Source organism: Triturus cristatus, chromosome 7 (assembly GCF_964204655.1).
Source record: "Triturus cristatus chromosome 7, aTriCri1.1, whole genome shotgun sequence".
In the NCBI taxonomy this organism is placed as follows: Eukaryota; Metazoa; Chordata; class Amphibia; order Caudata; family Salamandridae; genus Triturus; species Triturus cristatus.
The window spans coordinates 1,457,845,821-1,457,872,757 of record NC_140590.1 but is presented as its reverse complement, the minus strand read 5'-3'; the positions used below and the strand labels follow the sequence as shown (position 1 = coordinate 1,457,872,757).

Below are 26,937 nucleotides of genomic sequence, written 5' to 3'. Positions count from 1 at the left end.
GCTTCAAGTGAAAAGCAGGTCTGAGCCAACTGGCCAGAATCGCCAATAAAACTCTCTTCGACAGACCAAAACTGCTTGGGTGCAGGCCACAGGGACCACTTGGGTCCAGGGAGACAGTTACCTGTTAGGTCTGACAGTGTCTGGCTCCTCACTGTATTTTTATTTCTTAAAGGAGTCCAGGAAAGAAGTAGTCCTGATGCAGGATGCTGGAAAGCAGTACATCTTCTCCACCTTTTGTTCCACAAATGTCAGGGGTCCTTTGCCTTAGGACTCGATCTCCCCTGAGGCACCAGTGCAGGACCAATCACGACTGGTCAACTGGTCACCAAGTAACAGCAGTCTCAGTAGTTACTTGCAGGTATGTAAATCTTGTGTGGGGCCCAGAGTTCGCTCTGTCGATGCTGGGAGCACTTCATGATGATCAATACTCGGTCTTTCACAATGCACTTCGATGGCAAGCAGAAGTCCCTGGACTTCTGGGCCCTCAAGGGTGCAGGCTTCTTCAGCTTTTGTAGGCTGGATGCTTAACAGAGGGCTAGCCACCTCGCCATTGAAGTCACTTGTTCTGTCCTTGCACAAGTGGAGTCCTTTTCCACAAGTGGGCCCAGCAGGCACAGTCCTCTTTGTGAGCCCCTAGGGTGCAGCAGATGCAATCCAGCCTTTGGTGCAGACTCTTTTCTCGTCCCAGAGAGCAGCAGGGCAGCCCTTCTTCTGTCTTCTTTCTGCTCCATTACTGATTGAGGAATGTGTGGCAAAGGTGTGACTCTTATGCCATCTTATATTTATGGGAGGGAAGGACTCCCTAGGTAATGAATCAGCAGTTCCCATGGGGCAACTCTTCACAGTTTACTTCACTTCCTGGGGGTTTAGCCAAAAAGAGCCATTTCCCGGAAAAATTAATCACAACGGGGTTTCCCCTCTGGAGGAGATACCAGCCTGTCTACCTACACAAAGGAGATTTCACGCTAAGGTGTGACAGGCATTTGCTTCACTGAGGCAGTATCCTCTTTGAAGCTGGACCATCTGTGGCCACTGCATGGTAGTCATCTTGCTGAAGGGGCACACCTCCTTCCACCAATAGTTCTCTTAGTTCCCTGTTCCTGGTAGTCCTTCACGCTTCCTAGGAGGGGGCAGCCTGTTGTCTCAGGGAACAAGAGCTGCTGACAGTCAAGAAGGGCCACCAAAAGGTTTAAGACTACAAAGTGTTGACTTTCTAAAGTCACCTTCTTATTAAAACTTACCCTAAATTCGATCTTAGCAAGGAGTTTGGTTTAATGTAACAATTGATTTGATACCATGGAGTAATATCTTTAGTGATCTCAAATCGAAGTAAGCACTTAGTGTGGTGGTTAGTGTAACTCCATGTTAGCCATTGGGGCCACTGGCCTTACTGGAGTGAAAATGGCAATATCGAGTTTTATTGACCAGGCATGTCGAAATGAAGGGAACATGCCCTTCTTTTTAATATTGCGGGCCACCAAGCCCTTCCCTAGATGTGACTTAATAATATTAAAAAGGGAGGTTTTGACTTGCAAGAAGGTTTATTTTGCCAGGTCGAGTAGAAAGTTTGGGAACTGCTCGACTAGGTTGCAGTGGCAGGTGCCGAGTCCCATTTTCACCTTGGTCACTGTAGTGGGGGCACAATTAAGTGCTGTAGTTTACTAGTAACATTTAGCTTGCTAGCCCTGGGTACCTCTTTTACTGACAACTAGGCAAATTAAATAAGCCAATCAGCTATAAGCCAATTCTATGCAACTTTGAGGAGTCAGAGCACGTGCACTAGGGCATGGACATCCGGGCCAAGTGCACTTCATAGTTCAAAAATCAGCAGCATTATCTAGAACTTCAATGGGGGAAACCATACAAAAAAGGCAAATTCCTACACTATGCTGGACTCAGAAATACTATAAAGCGTAACACCTTGAAAACTGTTAGGCATGGCTGAATTTGTATGGCACCCACACGACTCGTGACAGGCCACAAGCAAAAATTCTCTTGAGTATGGACTAAAATATATATTTCTCTACAACCGGAGCATATTTGGATCTAGTTTGCAGCTAATTAGTTACTGCTGCTACTTTTTAATTGCACCTCTGATAATCACAGGATAGGGAAGAGGCAAAACAAGGGGGCCGTTAAAGCTACTTGGTGGCAACTAATGTGCACATAGACACTACTGTGCATCACAAGTGGGTCAAGGACAAAGCATGCTTAAACAACATTGGAGGCAACAACTCTTAAACTGGATCCAGAATTATAGGGACAAATGCTGTAACTTCTCCTACACAGCAGTGGAACAGCCTTGTGAAGAGATGCAAATCTCACAACGAATCCTCACAAACGCAGGTTCTCGCAGGCATGTGGACCACTTGGCCCTTTTGTCCAGGCACTCACTTCTCGGAAGGTGCCATCTAGTGTCCTTTCTCACAGAAGAAAGGGCTCTTCTCCTTGAAAGGTAATCCAGCAGCATCTCTAGTTGGAATCTTGACCAAGACTTGGACCTAGACTGGTCCAGGTTCAAATGTTTCATGGAACTAGACTGCATGGAAAATATTTCTAGATGCAGGTCTGGTAAGTAGAGAGCCGAAGCTGTGAGTGCCCTGGCTGAGGCATAGCACCAAAGTTTAAAGGGAAAATACCCTGACATCCCCAGACCCCTTTTGAAACTTAATTTCGGCAAAGTACAAACTGGGCAGTTGCAGGACATCTTCAGGTAGGCTAAAGGTACATTTCTAAAATTTCCATATCCCATATATTTGATACAAGTCCGACTTTACTATTGGATTGGATTTTTACTAAATATCAAAATAAGTCTTTGAGTGGAATCTGTAGCTGGTACAGGTCAAAAGTTATAGATTAAAGTATATAATAAATATTTTGAGTTTTCCTTTGTGCCAGCTACCACCTGACCAGTAACTATATTGACTAAGTCCAGTCACTAGGGAAACATGCCATTTCTACAGTCAATGGGGAAACATGCCAGGCATGTTTCACTCGATAAAATATTATTGCACCACACCTTGTGGGCAGCAAGAGCTGCTTAGTGGTTACTTATTTAAAATATTAAAGTAAGGGTTTTCGTTCCTGGCAAAAGGGTTATTTTTGACAGGTCTGTGCAGCAGGGTTTAAGCAGCAGCAGTCAGGCCACACAGGGTAGGCCGGATGTCTAATTTTTAAATGCCAATATAACCGATGGCACAATAGGTGCTCCAGTCCATAAGTTCCATTTTAATGTTCATGTTAGGGTTGCATTTCTGACCACCCCCTATACTATGGCCTTCTAAGAAAGCTAAATGCGCCAAACCAGTGTTAAGACCATTTCAACATATTTTGGGGGTGTGGAGTCAGAGCACATACAGTGAGTGGGCACTGAATTAAGGAAGGTGTCCCAGTGCTTCAGTTCAAGATGGTAAGCTGGTGAGTTGCAAAACAAAAATGGAAAACTGGGGGTGACTACCAAAAAGTCACCCCCAGGACTGTTATTTACTTGTTATTGTCATTAATACAACATCCACAAAAACACATTGAACATTCAACTACCTGTCAACTATCCTATTCATACCACGTCTGGGTGTGTACGAAAAAACAAATATTCATAAAATGTTTGCTTACAGTTTCACCAATTTTGCTTTTTACTCCTACTTCAGATATATGCTACAGTGCTCACAAATTAGAACAATCAAAAAAAAAAAAAAAACATTATTCTAACGTTTTCACATATTTACATTCAATCAACCTTCTACAAAGCCAGACCATTTTACTTTGTTAATACACAGTAGATCTCTTGCATAAGGCTTCACAGACACTGACGAAGACCTAACAAAACAAAAAAGCAAAATATTTCCCTAAAGCTAGAATTCAAAACCCTTGATGGCAGCCAATAATAAGCATAATGGAAACTAGAGTCAACGGCTAACAATGTACATGATACCAACATAAATTATGGACAATCAGTTCAACTTTATCAAAAAGAAACGGGTGAAAAATCCATGAACACTCTACAGGAAATTACTCGAACAGTAATATTGCTATGTTTGAGATATCTGGATTTGCATTCTGAAAAACACAAAATAGGAGAAAAGAGGATGTTGCAAGTGTACCAAAAATGAAAGTTACCATCTAGCAAGGTAAAAAAATACTAAAAAACTTTTGGTTGATTACCTCGGGCACCACTTGCATGCATCAGTATATTAAAATGGGGCAACCTGTTTGAGAATCCAGAGAACATGCCCTGTGATAGGTTGAGACCACCCATACATCTACTAACAAAAATGCAGTTTTAGAGCAGCATCTCATGTTACAAAGCTGCTAACTAATTTACGCAAGTCGTATATTACATTAACAATTTTAGTTAACTTACCAGTAGCTTTCCAAATTCACCAGCCTGTGTGTGGTTAGCAATAACACATTACAAATGCAACTATTTCATGGTTCACTTTCCAAGGTAGCATTATGCCACCATGCACCAATTTAAAGAGCAGTCACCAACCTGAAAGAACCTTTATACTGCAATCAGTGTATGACAGGACTCACCCTATGGCAGTCCTAGCACAGTCGCCATCTTGGAATTGGTAAAAGACAATGAAGATAACCCTTCAAGTCAACATTTTAGTGGATTTAAATCTATAAGGCATGGGCCCATGTAGCAATCATTGTTCAAACGCAAAACTAGGTAATGTACATATTAACGGTGATTAAAATTAAAGAATGATACAGAATATTTACTTACTGAGAGTTGTTACCACTGCCATCATCTTCAATTATATCAGGCACTACTTTCCCTGCAGCTCGACTGATTTCCCTTTAAAAGAAACACAGGCAAATACTTACACATTTGAAGGTTTTCATTCCAGTGAACTCCTTAAACTGACCAACCAGAAACCACCAACAATACGCACGTGAACACATTATGTGGGATTAATGCTCTAACTCACATGTGTATTAATTTTAGTCAAAACTAAGATTGAAATGCTTGTCAAAAGCAGATACATGATTCTGAAACCAGGTCTCTGCCCCCAAACCACATTCATTTATTATATCACAGTGCTTGAAAGTAATTGCCATTTTGAACTATTAATTTATTCCATCAGGTTAGGGATGACTCCTTTCTATTTCCGGCCTAGAACAAAAATATCATATGGGGTATGGCACTAGTTCCTTGAGGAAACAGACTGTTAACATACATCAGTTGCAAAAACAAGACTCTGTCTGACTCTATATATAGTTTTTGCAAAATGAGAGTTTGTAGTCTACGTTTTCACATACCATCATGACATTCGAACAAGGTCTAGATGCTCAAAATCAGAATCAAAATATCTAAACTTTAAAAATGAAATACAATAAAGTGGGAAGACAATGTCTGACAGTAAGCTACCTTTTCACTCCCTGTGCCCAGGGTATGGCCTCCTTTTGCCACCTCTTAGTCAGTGCTTTGCTTATGAAGGTAGTGGTTTTCCTGTGCCAGTCGTTTGATGCAACTACCATGAACTCTCAGTGTTGATCTCCACCTACCCCATTCTGTTCATCTGCATTTCTAGATGCAAATGGGCATAAAACGTTTTAATGCAACCCCCACGTAAAATAAAATTTAATAAAAAGTATTAGAGCCACTCAGATATTCTTAATAACCCTGAACATATTTTGTAATTCAAACATATATGGATGGCAACATGCTGGAGGTAGTCTTTACTCACTAAAATTATTAGACTGTCCACATAATAATCCTTTGTCAGAAATAGAGAGAGGGACTTTGAGGGTTATTTGGAGCCTTCAACCGGATTTCGCCCCCTCACACTTTGAAACATCCTTTCAGCCAGGACATGAGTATAAAAACAAAATGTGCCTGAACATTACAATGTCTTTCACTGCTACTCTGTTTTCTTTCACTAAAAAAACAGCACTGTTTTAAGCCTGAAGCATGATAAATGCTCCTCTTGGCCAGAGCTACCCCCTCTCATTGAGAGAAATTCAGACTGGTCCCTAGAGTCTATGCCAAGTTGACCGACTAAGAAGTATTTTCCCCTTCTCTTTTCTGCCTCAAAGGGAAACCTGTTTCTTTATCTGCAGTGAGGGAACCCAGCTCGCAATCCACCTTTCAATATCTCTTTAGAGCCCTCGGTAACATCATAAATAATTCATACATAAACATCTATGAAAGGTCCATTAGCAGCAGAAGCTACTTGACAATGGCAAGATTATAAAAGGGGCACAAGGTCTATATACAGGTATAATACACTTGCAGGTAGCTTCTTTGCCAACCAATAAAACGTTCACTGATGCCAATGAGGAACACATTTTGGATGTATCAACTGTCAAATGCAGGACTTGCTAGTTCCTAAAAATCAGTTCCCATTTTACAAATTCATTAAAATCCACATCCTTACTGAGAGGCTTTTTCTAAGAAAATATTGAGAATCAGTCGTGTATAAAACAAGATATAAAGAGGAGTAAGTGCTAAATGATGACTGCTAGGAGTCAGTATGAACATACAAAAAGGTGATATACCTGTTGAGGACTCCATTGGAAACAAGTGCTTCTTTGGGATGAAAGTACTTATAATAAACATTTCGCACAACGGCATCTGTTGTAAAAGAGAGATTAGTTAGAAATGAATGAGCCTCCTGTCAAGATGTGCAAAAGTTTATAAAAGCCTAAACCCAAGGTCTGGACCTGATGTATAAAACTATTGTGCAGTGACAAACCTTGTGATTCACAAACCCATAAGTTTGCAACCAAAAATGTTTTTCACTATGTGCTAAGCCCATTCTGTGTGTCAGAAAAGAAAGTCTAACATGCAAAATGGGTTTTTCAACCCATTCTGAATCACATTTAGGAGGAGACCTGCAAAAAGCATCCGCTTCCAATTGCAATTTGGAATAGTCTGCTATTGCAACTGCAAATCATTAAGATACAGACCCCTTAACAAAGGTGGTGTCCATACACAAAGAGGAAGCTGTTCCCATTGAAGAGCTTCCCCATCGGGCATTGTGTCAGGTGGCCGGGGAAGAGCAGGCCGTGGTCCACGGCCTGCTCTTCCCCGGCCACCTGACACAATGCCTCCTTGTCAACCCTTAAACATTTACTTTTTTAAAGTATTATTTTTTTCTTAAACGCAGACCTGTCACCTTCGAGAAAATTGGGCTTCAGTTGTTTTGTTTTTTTTAAGTACTTTAATAAAATGCAGTCACAGAAATGGTAATCTGGTGACCCCGGCAGACTCAAATTCCTGTGATGGCATCCTATTAGAGTAGGTCCCAATTAGTGACCTACCTTCCGAATACTGATATGGTAGGTCGAATTCCAACCCACTCTGAATGGTGATTCTGCAAACCAACCTATTAGTATATACATCAGTTCGCAAAATCAGGATTGATTCACAAAATGTTAGTGCACAATTTGCGATCACTTGTATGCGAATCAATTCTTATTATATCTGGCCAATTGTTACATCATAATGATGTGAACAATTGAGAACATTTTGGTTTAATGTTACTTACACAAATGACAACTGTGAATTTGAATATTATGGCAAACTTCAGCAGTCACAGTCTTGGGAATACAGGCAGTTTTGTGGCACTCACTGATGGTGCTTTCTGCTAAAGTAGGTGAATACACACATGCATCTTTAAGGGGACTGTAGGGACAGATTTCCCCAATAGGGGAAACATATTTAAACATGCAAATATATATTTGCCTTACATTTCTTTTCCAATGCAGACATTTCACCCTGACAAAGTCCTGAATGTACAAGTTATTATGCATGCAAGTACTGGAATTCTATGACTGAAGGAGACTTTAAAATAGCATTCGTTTTTGATGAAGGAGTGTGCCTCTTTATGAGAAGGTTTCACGTCACAGATGGGGAGCATTCCAACTTCAGCAGGCACCTGGCCAGAGCTTCCATTAAAAGGGATGATTTACTTACTACTTGTTTCAGGATAGAACACATTCTTGTTTTGTTGTCCTGCGTGATTAACATCAAATTATTCAGTATCAAGAAAAAAACGTTTATAAGACATTCACTCTTGAGGAGTTCCACCATGTTAATATTTAAAGATTTTCTACTGGCAACCAAAAGCCTTGAACTTTGGTATCACCAAAGTAAAGCTCTCCACTTCAGAATCTTGTTACTGGTTGGGAATTCCATTTATGTTTGTCAGATGTAACTCTATTGCAAGGAGTCTGGGGCTTTCATAGTGATCACAATGTCATCTACCAGTTTTCAATGGCTTGACACCATAGGTTGAGCCATTCTTGTAAAGTCCTCAAAAATGGAGTTGAAACTGTGAGTCTAGAAGCTTCAGACGCAAAGGTGATAGGTACTGTAGTTTGCTCACTGTGAGATGATCCTTCATGTCAGATGCATCCTATGAACAAAAAAGAAAGCCTCTCATCTGAAGGAAACAATTTGCTTGTTTCCATGTCAATTATAGAGCGTTAAAACAATTTTCCATATTTACCATGGGATTGACACATGTAGAAAGATTTTACCTATGACGCAATTTCACTCCATCGCCCATCTTATTAGAAGATAAAGCGTGCATTCATGTGTCAAAAATGTTCATTCACAGTAGTTTCCAAAACAGGACTTGCGCATGTGTCTGTTTATCTCTGTGCATTTCCCTCCAGTCAAGAAGAAACCAGAAAGGAGGCCTGAACTGATATAGGGTGCTGTGGGCATGTAAAGCTGGCTATAGAGCGTGCCCCTAAATAACTGCACCGCAGTGTAGCCTCTAAAAAGAAAACCCTATAGTTGGGGACATTAAGGTTATCAGTGAGTCCAGCAAGTTTTCAAAAACATTATTCAGACCGTGTGGGGTGAAAGTGGGGGCTTAAAATAATTACCATTATTTATCATAACTCCAAACTCTTCCAGCAGAAAGTTGATGTTTGTGTCATATCTGGATTCACCACCTTCTCCCAGCATCACCAGTATATCCCCACCACTTTCAAGATACTTTTTTAGCACTTCGAACTGTAAAGAAATAGGGAGAGAGAAAAAACTGAAAATTACACCAATGGGAGGACAGTCTAGGTTGACAAAAAGTGCGACAATTTTAAAACCGATTAATCAACACACATAAGGAGGGGGGTGGGAGGGAAGAATCCACACAGACAGGGGGAGAGAGAAGAAGTCACACGGGCAGGGGTGGGAGGGAAGAAGCCACATGGGGTGGGAAGTAGCCACACGGACGGGGGGAAGGAAGAAGCCACATGGACAATGGGGGGTGAGGAGGACTAAGCCACATGGACAAGGGGTGGGTGGGAGGGAGGAAGCCACATGGACAAGGGGTGGGGTGGGAGGAAGGAAGCCACATGGACAAGGGGTGGGGTGGGAGGTAGGGAGAAAGCCACATAGACAAGGGGTGGGGTGGGGTGGGAGGGAGGGAGGAAGCCTCGTGGACAAGGGGTGGGGTGGGAGGGAGGAAGCCACACGGAAGAAGTAACACAGGGAACAATGATTGGCAGGGGAAGAAGAAAGAAAAATAATCCCTCATCAAAGCACGATTAATGGAAGGAAACGTATTAAAATAAAGCAATCAGTACTTGGAAGGAAAGGGAGTGAAATTTTCACGCACTGTCCAATTTGGAGGCAGCAAATAAGAATGATAGCTCAACAAAATATCAAGATCCAAGCCTCGTTTAGTAAACAAAATCTCACTGAAATGGGAACGCATGCACACTGTCTCAAGAGAGACTTACAATTACAGTCACTGACTGAGATGTGTGGGGAAAAAGAATTTTAAAAAATGCAGCTTTTCAATATGCTTGGATTTATACTTGTAGAGTTTTTTCTCTCTGTAGATGCAGAGAAGCCTTATGGGAACATAGACCTCATTAGTGATAGAATTTGGAAAAATGAATGAAGATCCCGACGATGCAGTTACTTTAACTTCAAAAGCAGAGAATAAAATACTCCCACCTCAAAATGTTGTCTTGAGACCGGTTTGGTTCAGAGCATAAGCTCAAGAAAACTTTGAAGAACATCAAGTCAAATAGCAGCCATGAAACAAAACAACAAATTTGAAAGTATTCAATTATCCAAGAATTCTGTTATCCTTACATGGTGTAGATTAGTCCAAATAATGTGTGGGAAAATTATCTTTCTCTAATACAACAAACATACATTACTAATTTGTGTTTTTTTTAAAATGGTGGCTGGAGCAGAAATGAAGTAGCCTTGTTATATACGTCTAAGAAGTATATGCACAAAGAGCTAAATGTAGAAAAGCCAGATAGGGATAGTGCATGCATAGGTAAGCAAAAGAGAAACATTTTACACCTGTGCTACTGGATATTATGAGACAGCAAGAGAGCAGACTAATCCGTAGAAAATAGAGGCAGGCTTGATCAGAGCACGGTTAGATTTGGCCAGGAAATGGTCTAAATGTTACATAATATCCAAACCCCCAAACCCTTTGCCAGCCTTACCTCCGCTGCAGTGAACTTTTCTCTGGGTCCTGCCGTGACCCACAGTTTTACTCCGATCAGCTTTTCTGCAGTGATTTCGTCTTTCAAACTGTGAAGGTGAAACCACAAAAGCACAGAAATAGACAGCAATTAATTCAAATGCTCCAAGTCAAACCCTATACAAATCTTAAAACACTTTAAGACTGAATCACAAAGGCAAGCAGGTAAAGGAAGAAAGTCTATGGGAATGCATGTTAGACTGTGCTTGGACTATATGTCTACCCTCTGGGAGACTCTTAAATATTTAAGAGTCTTCCTGGAAATGTAGAACATTCACTGACTTCCAATAATATCCCAGCTTCAGACCTTCTACTTGTGGATTTTCCACAAAATATAAAATTATGCTGAAATGTGCAGGTGTACACCAACTTTTTACTATAGATGCAAACACTATGCCACCCACACATCCTTGACAGGCAGTGTTGCTTCCCTTTGTAGGCTGGGAAGGCATTCCTCCTATCTTTCAAAGGTGTAAATGAACATGCACTTCCAGGTTTTGAAACAACCTGTAATAATGTTTGGGAATTCCCAGAAACTGAGCAGGTTTATCCCACCCACAGCCACAAAATAGATAACCGTGACAAATCCATGGTACGGATGGATTTTACACTAAAACAAAAGAAAATTCCACAAATCCTAATTCTGTGCATCACAATGTATAATCACAAATTGCTATTTAGCAACTAAGAAACCAGTAGATGTACAGATATGTTTGTGAATCTAGTGTTTTTCTGAGAGGTAAAATAGTGAACAATATTCCAGCGGTATTATGCGGGTTTCAACACGCATGAATGAATAAATACTTCATTGTAGTGTTATTTTTAAACATACACAATAATCAAACATGATAAAATAACCATAACATTTAAAAATCAAACTGAGGCATATAAAATCTATACTAGCTAGTAATCAAGATATTTCAAATATTAACCATATTACAAAAATAACCATTTCCCATCTGTTTTCAGATGTTACCTAGGTTTTTGGGCTTTGTGGATTTTAATAAATTCCCAGTAAAGGACATGAATTTCACAATACATCCAATGATTTTGCCTGACTGCCCTTAAAGCAAGAGCAGTAGTTTCTTGAATAGGCCCAACTCCGTTTGCCTGAAAAATAGTGTTAGGATATTATTTGTGAGCCTCGATTAGTTTAAGGCAAATGCATAAAATATGTTCAATTGTTTCCTTATAGGAGAAGCAAATGCGGCATAGGGACTCTTAAAAGCAAGAAGGTGAAAGCTGATAAATGGATAGCTGAATTAAAAAAACTGTAACCTCTACAACAGAGACATAAATATTTTCACTCAATGACAATGTTAGTAATATGACGATTATTAGATACACTCTTGTTTTATTGCAGGACTGAGAAATTAATTGAGACAAGGACAATGAAAAAGTTGATAACTCATTGGTCTCACAGTCTGAAGGGACATAAATGGGCATTACTTAGAAATACTGTAATATCAGAGAATGGGCTACGGCAACCAATTAGTTGACAACAAATTATATATGTCTTGAACAATATTAGAATTATGAATTACTACGGACCTAGCTAGCTCAGCAGGGACGAGCAGAGGGTTTCTAAAGAAAATCTGATTTTGATGTAAACAATATAATGGTCAGAGAAAAACTATTGGAAAAGTAAGAGATTTAGCATTAAGGAGAATTTGAAAAGTTTTATTTTAAATACTATAGAACGGACGCCACTTTCTGCAGATACCCTTTCGGAATCGAACCACAAGGGTCTACCCTTCGACATGTGAAATGAGCAAATGGATCAGTCATATGCCACTGGAGACAGATTAACAGTGGGACAGTTCTGTTATCATTTGCAGTCGACACTGCACGCAGATGTGGTGCATAACCATGTGAGCAAAGGGGGCCATAGAAAAAAACAACACTGAGCAGCAAAGCCCAACAACACAAAAATCTGAATGCAGAATCAGTCTGTTTAGAATTCGCAAATGGTGAACAGTTGGTACCATCCTCCAGCTCTCAGCCATATCTCCCAGTACTATCCATGAGCTTGAGTAAAGAGCACAGAGACTAAGAAGTGATCTGGTAATCATACCAGCAGTGGCAGGGAAATCTTTGTTAATTAGGTTCATAAAATGACAGATACCATCAGTTAACACTATGTATGTTTAACTGCACAGGACTCACCAAGAGAATATTCACCAAGTCATTTGTTTAAAGACAGTGAAAATATGGTTGTCTAGAGACTGGACTGCGCATTTCTGGTTACAATACTGCTGCTGTGTTTTCGGAGGCATAGTAACCTGAGAGGTAAACTAAGTGAATGATCTTGTCGTGTTATGCTCCTGACTAAAAATACATAAACAAACAATTTAAGATGCCTCCCTCCGATTGACTGTGAATTTGTAACATGTCTAATCTATAATATTAAGATAAAACCTCTAAAGTTGAAACCTATCTTCTCCTGGTGTCTAATCTGATATGCTTTTTGCTATTTTCGCTTCTCCAATCTGCCTACTTCTTGTAATCATTTTGCTGTGGAAGTCACATAGGTGTAAATCAACTTGAAGTTTGGGTGTGTGTTGCTGTATCTCCCCCACCCACTACTATTCAACTGCCTACCGCTTGCATGCTCTGCCCATCTCTGCTTCCATACTTCACAGGAGAGGAGGCATATGGATACTCCTCCCACTTCCTTCCGGGATCATCCAACGCCATTACGGTTTATTATTAGACATTGCAATTGATTTACTGCAATGGGAGAGTTTGTGGAATACTTGCTGGGGGTGGTGTTAAACCAAGTGAGAAGGGAGATGAACAACAGAACACTAATCCCTTAAGGACTAGGGAAAGTGATGGTAGAGTCTAAATCAGTGAAGACTATGTATCTCAACAGTTTTCCAGCTGAATGTTTGAAAGGAAATAAACAGGCAACTCAGCGTGCCTTTGCAGGATATTTTTAGGGAATGGTATAGAAGACTAAAGGATTGTTTTCTCAGGTTGTTAAACTACTGGCCCAAAGGTTCAAATGAAACACTCTGGGTTCAAATGAAACACTCTGGGAAGCGATTCCAGACGTGACCCAACCATGGAGAATTGTTGATATGTGCACATGTAAACAACATACTTCCATCATACTTAGAACTTCCACAATAGCCAGGACCCAGAATAAGGGGCATACTCAACCTCTTTGGTAAGTACACGACTCTCAACCTCTTTCATAACTAAGCAACTAACAGGTAGACAAGTTCGATGCCAAGGCTGTCCATAAAGAAATGTTACCCGTAGTCGAAATGTGGTGATGTCTAAATTAAGCCAGATGTTCACTCATACTACTGAGAGACAGTGGTGGCGATGAATGACTTTATGCAAGGGGAGAATCAACCTTAAAGCAAGAATGTGAGAGTCTCAAAAATGTGTATCTATTGCACATCATATAGGTTAGCAAAGAGCTTGAAGGGCTACTACCCCTCTTACAAGTGATGCTCTTATTGTGAGGGAATTGTTAAAGCAATTAGGGGATGATAAGCTCATTAAAGAAACTTCTTGATTTGTTGGAATGAGACATGAACAATTACCCAACCACCCCGGATCAGAAATCAAGGTGATATTGTGGCTCATAAGCATTTGATATCATTTGCGGGCCTCAAACAGAATGTGACTTGCATTAAAATCCATTTTATAGTGATATGCAGATTTTCCGCACTGAAATTTTATAGAAAGTAATTGAAACACATATAAATGATTTAGACATTTGAGAGGAAGACTTCGAGTATAAAAATGACATTCTAAAAAAAAATTGCGTACTGACTTAAGGAACCCAGTGGTTAACATACGTAGACCTTCGAGACACACATTGTGTCTGGGAGAGAAACATGGGTGGGTAAGTGAAATGTGAAACAAATGTGGTACAGGAGGTGCAAATCTCATTAAGTTCTGTTTTGTTCAATTAGTTCATCTCTAAGGCACATAATACAACACAAGTGAAGAATTATGGAAGATGCAGTAAAGCCCCTTCTCCAAACTGTTAAAAGTGTGTATTCGAAAGAGGCAACTTTTGGCACTCAGTGTGGAACAGCAAAGTAATGCTAACATATTGGTATTAAGCAATGAATGACTTATCAGGAGTACTGGGCTGTCAGCTAGGATTGAAGACAAACCACATCCTTTTTGGGGGTAGTACAAACTTATGAGGCACATACAATAAATGAGTGCATATAGTGATGGAGATGCAAGGTGATGGAGGTACTAAATTAACCAGATCGTTGACCACAGACACTTCAGAAAAGATAGGTGGATATCTGGAACACCGATGCGCATTACAACATGAGGGCGATAGCATGGGACAGAGTATACAGTAAATTTGAATTACCTAGTAGACATTTGGTTACTTTATAATGATAGTTTTACCAAAAAAGTTGAAAACCCACACGATGAGATGGGCAGACAAATATTTCTACCTGTTTTGGGGTCTGCTTAGATGCGGCTACAATGCCTACAAAGTTATTCATAAAACAAGACCGCTGCAAGACTTTCCCCCCCAAAAGAAATCAGCTGGGCGGTGCGCAATTTTACCTATTCTCATATCTAAAAAGAACACTAACATTTTGATGCAAATTTTCTTTTGCCTGTTCCTTAAATTCCACTTTATTGACTGTTTTTAAAAAGCAGAACTGGGAAGAATCTATTTTTTGTACCAACCACTATGAGTCTAAAACTCTTGTGTGAGAAAGTGCCATCTTTCTTGCATGGTATTCCCCCACTTTTTGCTGAATTTCTGAATGTACTTTGTCCGAGTGTGCCCTGGGCTCCTGCCAATCACGTGCCCAGGGCCTATGTTCCTTCCCTAAAAACTGTGCTGAAACCATAACCAAAATTGGCAAACCCTGGCCACATGTCAGCCCCTGGTAAATGGTACACTAGGTACCCAGGGCCTTGTGACCAGGGAAGGCCCCTAAGGGCTGCAGTACTTATTGTGCCACCCTTAGAGGCCCTGTACCCCGACACAAACGCACTGCCCTTGCAGGCTGAGTGTCTGGGTATAGAACAAAACAGAGAGTCGACATGGCACACAACCCTGTGTGCCATGTCCACAACACACACTGCCCTGGCATACATCCACTGGCGTAGCTAGGGGGGGGGGGCGGTTCGCCCCAGGCGACACTATTTTGGGGGCGGCGGCCTTTATAATTTTTTGGGGGACACTCACAGTAGTGTCACTGTCCCCAAATAAATTATAAAGGTCGCCGCCACTGGGGCCCTCGCGCGGAAGAGCAAGCACACCTGATTGTAAATTGTGCTGCCTGCAGTGCAGCATGCGTGCGTGATGTACCTTGTATGTGGTGGGTCCCATCCCAGGGCCGTCAATCTTGTAGCGCGCGAAAGCGCTACCAATGACGGCCCTGGGCATAATGTTTGGTCAACCCTTGCGTTGCGGTAAAAAAAAGTAGCGCGGCAGTGACGTCACACGCTCCACCACCACGCGCTCGCCTCTTTTCCGGCACAGGCAGCACAGGGATATTGGTGCAGCCATCAGGATGATTTTTGATTCAGAATATTTCAGGTGAGTCGTGACTATACCGGAAGATGAAATGTGCCTGTTGTGGTAGACAATGAAACAGTGTGCCATTGAAAAGGAATTAGTTTCGGTGATAAAAAAAATAATTTTCTTTATTTAGTTGAATAATTGTTATTGGTTTTCCACTGAATACAAGTTTGTCACTTAAGCATAGTCATTACAAGATGTACGTACCCATTAATTGGTGCAACGAGGGGTACTTCCGGACAGAGAAGTGTCATAGGTGGCCTTTTCGCTACCAATCTGTATTTTTAGTAAATCAAACGTAGTTTCTGTTTTGTATTGCCCTACAAACATTTCCAATAAGCGTGTGCTATGTTATATGAAGAATCAGGTGCTTGCGTGTGTCCGACTATATTAATTCTTTGAGATTCTCTGTATGTTTAAATATGACTATTGTATGTGGACCTAGAGCAGGTGGGGTCTGAAAAAGAGGGCTCTGACATCCCTCAATGTATCACAGACCGCAGCTAATCGCGGACAGCGTTTTTGGTGGGCGTTTTCACACTAAGCTGGCATGGAACTTTCCATTCCCAGACAAAGCATAATGAGAAATAGCTCATAACACTATCTACTATTGATTCCTCTAGAACTTTCTAACTTGCGAATGGAATGTTTATTTGAAAAAAACAACAGGTTCTCTCTATCCCTGGTGCTTGAATATATAGCTCATTTTACACTTCATGCCCGTTGCTGAGGCAGTGCAGTGCCCTTCACATATTGAAGGATATAAAAATCGAAATATTGAATATAATAAACCGTCAGAGGGTGGGGGGGGGGGAGAGGAAAAACTGCACAGAGATGCTTTTTTTGGCAAGATTCTTAGTGATTCAGCACCTTAGAGCAGGGAATGCGAGCACATTTCAGGGGATAGTTTTAGGAAGGGTTTGTAGGTACTGTATTGTACTGCATTGATGAATGAATATAGCGCTTTATACCGCCGATGAGGCTGTGAAGATCTTTAGTTCACATCGACTTCCTGGGGCCCTTTCAGACAGCATGGTTGAAGGGTGTAGGTTGCCGTTCGGCCTCCATGGGAGATGTTGGGTATATGGTCAGTGGCGTAGCTAGGGGGGGGCGGTGGGGGCGGTCCACCCCAGGCGGCACTATTTTGGGGGCAGACGCGCGGCATAGGTGGCCTGTTGCGGCGGCCACCTATGCTATGCTATTTGGGGACACTCACTGACACTACTATCAGTCACAGTAGCGTCAGTTTCCCCAAATAAATTTTAAAGGCAGCCGCAACGGACTACCAGTGCCGCGCACACGGCCCAGGCAGTTAAAGTTTGAAAGTGCAAGCAGCGCGCACCTGCCCTGACCTGCTTGCTTTTGTTGTAACTGCTGCGCCAGTCAGTCAGTGCGCCTGCAGTGTTGCCAAAATTGCCGCCGTGACGTCCCGCGTTGTTTGTGCGAAAACTTGCTTGACTATTGGTCCGTCATAGGGCCGTCATTGGTAGCGCGCGAGCGCTACCAATGAGGGCCCTGGGCAACATTTTGGCCAGCCCTCGCGATGAGAACGTAGCAGTGACGCGTCACACGCTTCACCACTACGCGCTCTCGTGACAGATGCTGCTGGACAACACTTCTGGCTACTCTGACTTTGAAACTATTTGATGCTGAAGCGTTGCTCCTCTGATAATGCATATTTGTGAGTAGCTGACAATCTCAGATTATTATCTTTTGGAGTCCATTAGCTGTTTCTCAATGTGTGTCCTGTCTTGCTTTTTCTCGCTTACAGTGATTGAATCTGTTTGTGATTGGTGTTGAAGAGTGATACACTTTTTCACACCCACCATGTGGGACAATCAGCGTAGGCCACAATCTTGGGAGCAGGTCTGGCCTTACCAGCACACTACAGCCATCTTGTATAGTAGTTCAGCTGCTTAACTCGCAGCCATGTGCCTGACAGCTGATCCCATTATAAGGAAAGATGATGCACAGCTGTGCAGAAGAAATGCCTCTGTCACTTTGTATGCACCTACGGCCATGCTGTCTGCGCCCGCTCACTCTGGCCGCCACATGTTGTCAGCCATGCTGCTTCCTCCTCATCAGGCAGAAGTACAACTACTGATGCATATTCTCCAGAGCAGTTATTACATTCGGTCTCTTCACAGTGCTATTTCAATGATGCACCATAAACGTTCTTAAAGTAAAAATGTATACCACACCAAGCCCACTGTTTGGATAATATCAATAGTCTGATCAAAAGATACAAAGGCTATCACCTTAAAGGCCGATGTTGTGGAATTTTCACGCTGCCATGAATCACAGACCCCAGGTTTTAGAACAGTTTCAATCTTAGAATATTACTTTTTTCAATATCAGTTTCTAAGTAAGTCTTCTTGCTTGTTTATTGTGTGTCCCGATAACTGTACAATTGCGCCTTACTCGTAAAAATTGCCCAACAGTAATACTCTCTCTAAGTGAGCAGGGATGGAAACTTTCATACTGGAGTAAGCTGTTTTTATCCGTGGGTTTATAATACACCTCAGTTTTAAGTATGCCACCTTTCAGCAGTGACGTAGCTAGGCGGGGGCGGTCCGCCCCAGGCGGCACTATTTTGGGGGTGGACGCGCTGCATTGGTGGCCTGTTGCGGCGGCCTTTATAATTTATTTGGGGACACTCACTGACACTACTATCAGTCACAGTAGCGTCAGTGTCCCCAAATACATTTTAAAGGCAGCCGCAACGGACCACCAGTGCCGCGCGCACGGCCCAGGCAGTTAAAGTTTGAAAGTGCAAGCAGCGCGCACCTGTCCTGACCTGCTTGCTTTTGTTGTAACTGCTGCGCCAGTCAGTCAGTGCGCCTGCAGTGTTGCCAAAATTGCCACCGCGACGTCCCGCGTTGTTTGTGCGAAAACTTGCTTGACTGTTGGTCCGTCCCAGGGCCCTGGGCAACATTTTGGCCAGCCCTCGCGATGAGAACGTAGCAGTGACACGTCACACGCTTCACCACTACGCGCTCTCGTGAGGAGTCAATTCTGGCCTGGGGCAGTGGCAGTGCTGCTGCTGGGCGATTTTGCTTTGCTGACTGCTGCAGTGCAGCAGAAGTGAAAGAAGTTCGAACCAATCCCTGCCTGCCATAGAGTGAGACCCTGAAGCTAGTGAGGTAAGAAAGAGGAGAGCAGCAGGAGCTAGCTGAACGTTTTCAGAGGGGTGGAATCATCAGCTAGGCTCTGCCACAAATCCACTTTCATAGATATTACGATGAAAACAGTTGCTTATATTAAGCACTGCATTAACTTACCACCGGGCACACGAATAATGCCAGATAATAATGTTTACTGATCCAGCCCTAGAGCTCCCTTCAAGTGACGAGGCCCCAGGGGTTGCATCACAGAACATTTTTGACTGGCCGTATGTCCTTGGGGGAACTTAAAGCAATTCTTGATGCAAAGACTTTTTCCACTGTATCACGAAAGCATGATTCTGGAGGTGTTAATGTGTGGCAAGAATATTTCTGTGCATATTTGTTGTGTGACATTTTGCTTCGGTGGTGATGTCTACTGTCGTTCTGGATGGTGTAGCATTGTGCTGTCTCCTCCCTTCAAATGATTGCAGCAGGAAACGCAAAATCATCATTCTAAGATGTCTTACTCATGTATAACATTAGTTCAGTGCAATGTTATTAGAAACCCTGCACAATAGGGCTACTAACCTCGGTGTGTGTTTGTGTGTATGTTTGCGTGTATGTGTGTGTGTATCTGTTTTGTGCGTGTCTGTGTGTGGTGTGTGTCTATGTGTGTGTGGTGTGTGTCTGTGTGTGTGTGCTGTCTGTGTGGTGTGTGTGTGTCTCTGTGTGTATGTGTGGTGTGCGTGTGTGTATATGTGTGTTTTTTTCCAGAGCCCCAGGACAGCGCATCCATGTTATCCAGTCAAATCTATGAACAGTTCAAGTGACTAGTAATAGTTTATTAGTTAATTAAAAGCATAAACATGTAAAAAGCGCGCATCTAACATATTTACAAAATGTAAAAAGCTGTGCAAGAATGACATTGCATTTCCGGCTAAAAAAATATCCCAGTTAGAAAAGCCAATGGCGTATTTCAAGATTAAAAAAAGTTACAAATCCCAGCCAGAGAACTTGCCCATGCAGTTGTATTCCGTTTGAAGAGAGCTTGGGTGGGAGGGGGGGATGGGGGGGGGGGATACCCTTTGGTCTGGGTTCACAATCACATCATGAATTCGCAATGATCTTAATTAGGTCTGTGGGAGGTGGTGCAGTGGAGCAGAAACGGTGCTTCCGTCTCGGGATCTTTTTATGTGATCAGGTGCCTGCTATCAGTGGAAGAATCTGTAAGATGGCACCCTATCTTGCTAATCCTATGAAAGTAGTAAGCGTGTTAACCGCCCATTGTCATAAGTGACACCTTCATCCATTCTTGGCTTTTTAGCCAAGACCACTTTGCTTCTGTGGATCCTAGAACAGCAGAAAGCAAAGTTCTGTTTGTCACAAAAGCAGGACTTGATGAAGGTGTCACTGATGTCAAAGGGTCACTTGAAGATGTGAAGTACTGCGTCCCTCCTTTCCCATAATGCTTTGTTGCTCTTAAACTGTACCACTAGTAAGTAGTATGATCCCTCACCAGTTTTGAAGCCTGCATCTCTGCAGTGATTTCAAGAAGAACAATTCAAGGAAAAAAAGGTTTAGCCTAGGTCTGGGCATAGGGGCATTGGTCTCTACTCAGTTTTAACCGAATTGGGCCCCCACCCAGTCTTACTGTCTTACTGAGAAGCCCAGCCCCCACGAGAAGCCAAAACTCTACTCCTGCCATGGCTTCTTACCTTAGTCTACCCGCCTCAGCCTGAGATACGTCACACTACAACACAGAAGGACATTGCCAACTGGGCACTGGGGAGGTCTGTGAGGTCCATATTGTTCTGTGAATAATAATGGGGTTTAAGTCATTTTCCTGTGTGTTTCTAACTGCTTCCCATGCACACATGAGGATTTTTGCTTTTATTTGCTAGTATCCTTCCAATTTTTTCGGGCTCCTCCTGTGAACCCCTTGGCTTCTGTTTTCTTGCATAATCAGCATTTGCTCTCTGTGGTTTGGAACAAAGCTGCAACATATCTAAGAGGAGGCCGAGGTGCAGCACCTCATATATCTAACAACTTTAACCTAAAGTCTAGCTTAACCCAGAATGTGGGCCAGATGTGGTTGATTTCATGTAGCTTCAATATTGCCTTTGACACACTGATATGGACCTACATTCTTTGTGGAGGTCGGGAGTTTGGAAGAATGGGTTTAAATTTGGTTGCATAGTTTCCCTTTGCCTGGTTGCTTGAGGGTGTTGATGGCACTTTTGCAATTATTTTTTGTATTGTATTGTAATTGCATTTATATAGCACTCACTACCCATAAGGAGGCATTGAAGCGCTTTTTCAGCGAGTGGCACGCTACTCCGGAACCCATAAATGATTAGTGGTGAATTAGTATAGTGAAAATTTGAAAGTAATTTGAGTGGTGGATATGTTAGTCCGATTATGTGGATTGAGAAGGATAGTGGAGATATGGAGAAGGGAAAAAAGGTTTGGATTTATCTAGAACTTGCTACCTCTGATGGGGGGGTTGAAGCGTTTTTCGGCGAGTAGCACACTACTCTGGAACCCGTACAGTGTTAGTGGTGAAGTAGTATAGTGAAATATGCAAGTCATTTTTAATAATTTGAGTGGTAGGTATGTTAGTCAATTATTTGGATTAAGAAGGATACCGAAGGGGTAGAAGAGGTAAAAAGGTTTGCATTTATATAGCGCTTGCTACCCCTGTTGAGGTGTTAATGTGCTTTTTCGGCGAGTAGCACGCTACTCCGAAACCCATAAAGGATTAGTGGCGAATTAGTATAGTGAAATAGGACATTTATTTGAGTAGTGGACATGTTAGTCTGTTATTTGGATTGAAAAAGGGTAGTGGAGGGATAGAAGTGAAGGATTTTGAATTTTTTGTTGTTTTGTTGTTGCTATACCCTTCATTACGAGTGGTTATTCCCCCAGTAATAAGGACTAACATTCAGATATTGCTGCTTACTGCACTTAAATGCCATCTTCTGCTTTTCCCCTGATAGATATCAGTAGATTTGGCCTGAAAGCATTTATCAAGGGAACATGATTTTCATTCCAAAACTCATAAGTCCAATAAGTGTGGTTCCAGGAGTTACCGCACATAGCAGAATTTAATGAAAACTCTTAAGGAAGGTAAAGACAAACTTACCTTGGAAAATTTTTCAGACAGCATAAAATTGAAATGTATCAAAACTTTAGCAACAAACAGGATTTCAAAAATTCTAACTTCATGTAGAGGTGATATGGGGTATGCAGTCCTTTCGTGTTGTAATTGTTCACGCAGCTCTCTGATGGATGTCGCATGTAGTTTTTCTGAGTCCCCAGATAGATCAAGCAGTGTGTGTGTTCTCCTTTGTACTGCCGGTCACTGGTGTATTCAACTGTGTACCTTTGGACCGTGTCATGTATGTGCATGTAACTTGCATGATCGAGGTAACTATTAGCAGCGATTACTACGCGTCTCTCGGACCTCTTTCAAGTGCTTGCCATCCCTTTTCCCCAGCACCCCTCCCCCCAGGGGCGGTAATCTGAGGGATAGCCCCGGGCGCCACAAGCTCTTGCTACGCCTCTGCATACATCAGCCACCCCTCTAGCTGGGTGCCCTATGCCAGCGGTGTGGGTACAGGAGCATGAGCCCTATGTCCCTACAGTACCCAGGGCCATTCCTGGGCACTGTAAGTGCAGTGCTGCCATTTAAGAGTATATGGTGCTGGAAGATTGTCAACACGAACTCCACAGCACCATGATGGCTCCACTGAAGACTGAGAGGTTTGGTATCAAACTTCTCAGCACATTAAACCCGCACTGATGCCAGTGCAGGATTTAATGTACAATGCACGACAGAGGGCATCTTAGAGATGCCCCCTGAACGTAACCTACAATCCACGTCTTGTCTGAGGGGCTGCCTAGGCCGCCACACAGCAGACATGTTGCTGGACCCCTGGGTAGAGAGCCATCCACTCTCCTGGGCCTGCAACAATGCACATCCTGGGCGAGGTGCTAGGTCTCCTCCGCCAGGATGGGCAGGGGAAGCTTCAAAGGCATACCGCCTTTGTGAGCTTCTCCAGGCCACTTGCTGTACTCAGCAACTGGCCCCTACCGGTTCTAAACCCCCACTCTGGCAGGAAGACTGGCCGGAAACCCCAAGGAAGGACAGGGAGTGTGCCAGCCTCTGCCAACCCCACCCCTCAGGTGGGGGAGGCGAGGTGAAGCACATCTCCGGGCTCTCGCCATCTTGAAGATGGGGAGCCCTGCCCAATCAGGACTAGGCCACTGCCCCCCACCCACAGGATAGGGTGTGTACCCACCCCAGGGCAGGGACCCAGTGGTCCCTGCCCTTTACCTACCTGTAACGCCCCTAAATTTAGTGTTTAGGGGCACCCTGAACCTTCCTTCCTGATATCCAGATTCCGAAACAGCAAAGAAGATCAAGAAGCAAGAAGACCTGCCGTGCAGCTGCTAACAAGAGGAAGACACCAACTGCTTTGGCCCCAGCCCTACCGGCCTGTCGACCCTCGAACCTGCTAAATCCCGGCATCTCCCGTGGCCAGCAACCTCCCAAACCCCGGAGGACCTGGCTACCTTGTGACTCTAAGCATCTGGAACTCCCACGATCAGTGGTACTGCTCAAAGCAAGTAACTGACCCCTGGCATCAGCCAGGAACCGCGAACCCTGCACACTCTGCACCCGCCAAGCCTGGCCTGTGCTGGAGTGGACAAAGACCACGATGACGTCCCCCCCGGTGACTGTGACCCCGAATACAGCACCCAAGGACCCACCTCGACGCTCCTGACGACGCCTGCAGCCTCAGAACCAGGGATCCCCCCAACCGCGATCAACAGAGGGTAAGATTTCCTGACACCAAAAGGCACCCCTGCACCCGGCGCCATGCGGCCCCCTGTGCCCAACTCCTGGGTACCTAATGATCCTCCAACTACCCAACTTACCTCTCGAAGTGTTGGTCGCACCTGAAGAATCTTCGTCCCCGAGCTTGCAGCCTTTGTTCGTTCTTGAGCTTCTCCATTGCAATCCATTGAGCGCCCGACAGCTCAAAAGCACCCTGCACCCAGCCGCCCGAGTGGCCCTGGCAGTGCAACTTCTACTCTAACCTACTTCCCCATTTGCCCTGAGCAAGTGACCAGGAGCTCAGCTCCCACAGCCGCGTGGCCTGCTAGCCAGCAGCCACCAACCAAGGGCCCCATGCCTCCCATAGGATAACATTGGGCCTACCTTATTCTGCACCCGGCTGCCCCTGTGTTGCTGAGGGTGTAACAACTGTACTTACCTGACCCTGGGAGACCCCTGAGTCTATGCCCAGAACCTTAACTCTGCCAGTCGAGTACTTACCCAAAAGTCGATAACACACTTTTCTTCCACAGGGTAACATTTACTGGTTTCTTCCGACAGTGTGGAGTTTCTAAAACATAAAATATTAACCTGAAATCAACCGAGTAACGAAAACGAAAATACTCACCTGCTATTAGGAGAGATCCCAGTGCTGGATCTTGGTGCCCAGCACAGACCCTGAAAAGTAATTATAACCATACTTACCGCTAACTCAATTTTCTTCCATAGGAAACCATTGACTGTTTTTCTGTGTCGGTTTTTGCAAACTACAAATATTCTTTAAAAATCGTACCAACTGTGAAAACATAATTACTTACCTGTTTTAGATAGATGTCCCAGTACTGAGCCTAGGAGCCCAGCACTGGATTACACAAGTAACGAGAAAATACTTTACATGTAACTTGAATTTTCTTCCATAGGATAACATTGCCTGGTTTTTGCTGAAAAAGTTTGTGTCGATTTTGCAAACTTACAAATATTCGTTAAAATCGCCTGTATAACCTAAGCACATTCTCTCAACTGCTTACAGGTGGTACACTAGTGCTGGATCCAGGTTCCAACACTGAGCTAGACAAAAGTAACAATAACCCCACTTACCTGCTAAGTGAATTTCCTCCCATAGGATAACATTGGTGATTTTATTAGAAAAAGTTTCCAAGTGTCAACTTTTAAAATACCAAAATATTGCTTAAAAATCACAACAGTAACTAAAACGTATTTACTCATCTGTTTCGAGGAACTGTCCCAGGACTGAATCTAGCATCCAGTCCTGGAGTTATAAAAGTAATCCAAAAAGTAATCAATTGCATTTACTTAGAATTTCCCATTGAGCTCAATGTATAATTGTGTTTGAATTGTGTTGCCAATTGCAACAAACTGTAACAATTGCATTCAAAAGACTATTGCCTATTGAAAAGTATTTAACTAAAGAATCTCATTCTGAGAAAGTATATTTTGATACCTATTGTTGGTCCTAAATAAAACAACCATATATTTTTATATACAAACCATTGGCCTAGAGTTCAGTTCTTGAGTGTGTGAGACCATTTGCTGACTGAGTGTGTACAAAAAGTGCTTTACACTGTCCACTGATACTGCCTTACTGCTCGACCAAGCTACCACTGCCAAACCTCTGGGGACTGTGGACTCTGTACACACTGTACCTATTTGGGAACAGCATATACAGAGCCACTTTCCTACATTGTGGCACTATATACCTGAGAAATGTGAAAGTTACTCGGCAGCTGTCAGGAAGTCTGGTTGTGGAGAGACATCAGCCCCCTTTTTTTTTAAATAGGCAGATTATCCCTACCTAAACCACCCCCATCATTGGCTAATTCCAGATAACTTTAGGAATATCCAAAAGCTGAGTATTTCTCTGTTCGAGAAGGAAAGTGATCATTGGTATATTGGATGTATATATTATGTATCCTACAGCCAGTCAAAGAAATCCTAATGTCCTGGAGAATAGACAGATCGACAGTCCACATTCCCAATAACCTATCTTGGACAAGATTTTGAAAACTCGCTCTATTCAAGAACAAGCTGCGTTAGATTTTTCTACTGTGGAAAAAAGGGGTCAGAAAACGGCTCCCCAGGACGTATGCACTTTGGAATCAGGAGGAATCTTGAGCAAGAAAAATCAGCCCAAACAAGCAAGTTGGCTTGGGAAGGGCAGCAATAAAATGTCGACCCTAGACTAAAGCACTTGTTGATAGGAAGACATGCTGAACAATGCTTTAGAACTAATCTGGATTGTGTAAGAGAATTTCTGGCATTTAAAGGTTTTCAGGTATCTATAACTGCTGAATGTCTATGGTTTTGTACATGTAAAATCTGAGCCCAACTATAACGTGGAGTAACATGCCTGTATACTATGCAGGTGACACTTCTGCCCCAACAGTCTCTACCAGAGGTGATAATATCCTTGTTTGACCACACCAGAAAGAATTGGGAGGGTTTTTTTATCTGATTGCACAACAGCTGGTACAGAGCATTGTGGTTCAAGATGGATGTGATGAAGATGTTTCCTGAAGTTTTCAGCTAAAAGTTGGGCTGATTGAAGGCATATCCACTTAAAATTAAAATCAAAGAGGTAAGCAGTCCTGGTTGTGTCTAAGGTGAGAAGATTACCTGTCCATGTACATGAAGCAGTAGAGAAAGAATTACAAAGATTGTGCAAATTAGTGGTCATTGTACCTGTCCAATCCAAGAAGTGATTGGCTCCAATTACTGTTTCAGGAAGGCCAAATAGAGACTCACCGTTGTGTGGACTCTAGAGTCCAAAACATGGAGGATGTTGTGTACAGGTACCCGGCCATCACTCAACATTTTGGAGATAATGTATATGCTGACAAAGGCCACCATTTTCACCACTGTGGCTTTGGCTTTAGTGTTTTATGATATTTTCCTACATAGGCAGTCGCAAGATTTGACAGCATATATAACTTCCATAGGAGACTAAAAATTAGTAAAAATGTCTTTCAATCTGACATCTGC

The 26,937-nt window shown here is 42.8% G+C and overlaps 1 protein-coding gene across 2 annotated transcripts in view; it reads right to left on the bottom strand.

Annotated features, from left to right (window-relative positions):
- Positions 1-26,937, bottom strand: part of IFT52 (intraflagellar transport 52) — a 236,577-nt gene that overhangs the window by 153,117 nt on the left and 56,523 nt on the right. For both annotated transcript variants that reach the window (XM_085619219.1, XM_085619220.1), the window contains exons 3-6: positions 10,432-10,519; positions 8,845-8,974; positions 6,505-6,580; positions 4,730-4,801 (exon numbers count right to left, since the gene is read on the bottom strand). In XM_085619219.1, the coding sequence (XP_085475345.1) occupies positions 4,730-4,801; positions 6,505-6,580; positions 8,845-8,974; positions 10,432-10,519 (366 nt within the window). The remainder of the gene's footprint in view (positions 1-4,729; positions 4,802-6,504; positions 6,581-8,844; positions 8,975-10,431; positions 10,520-26,937) is intronic.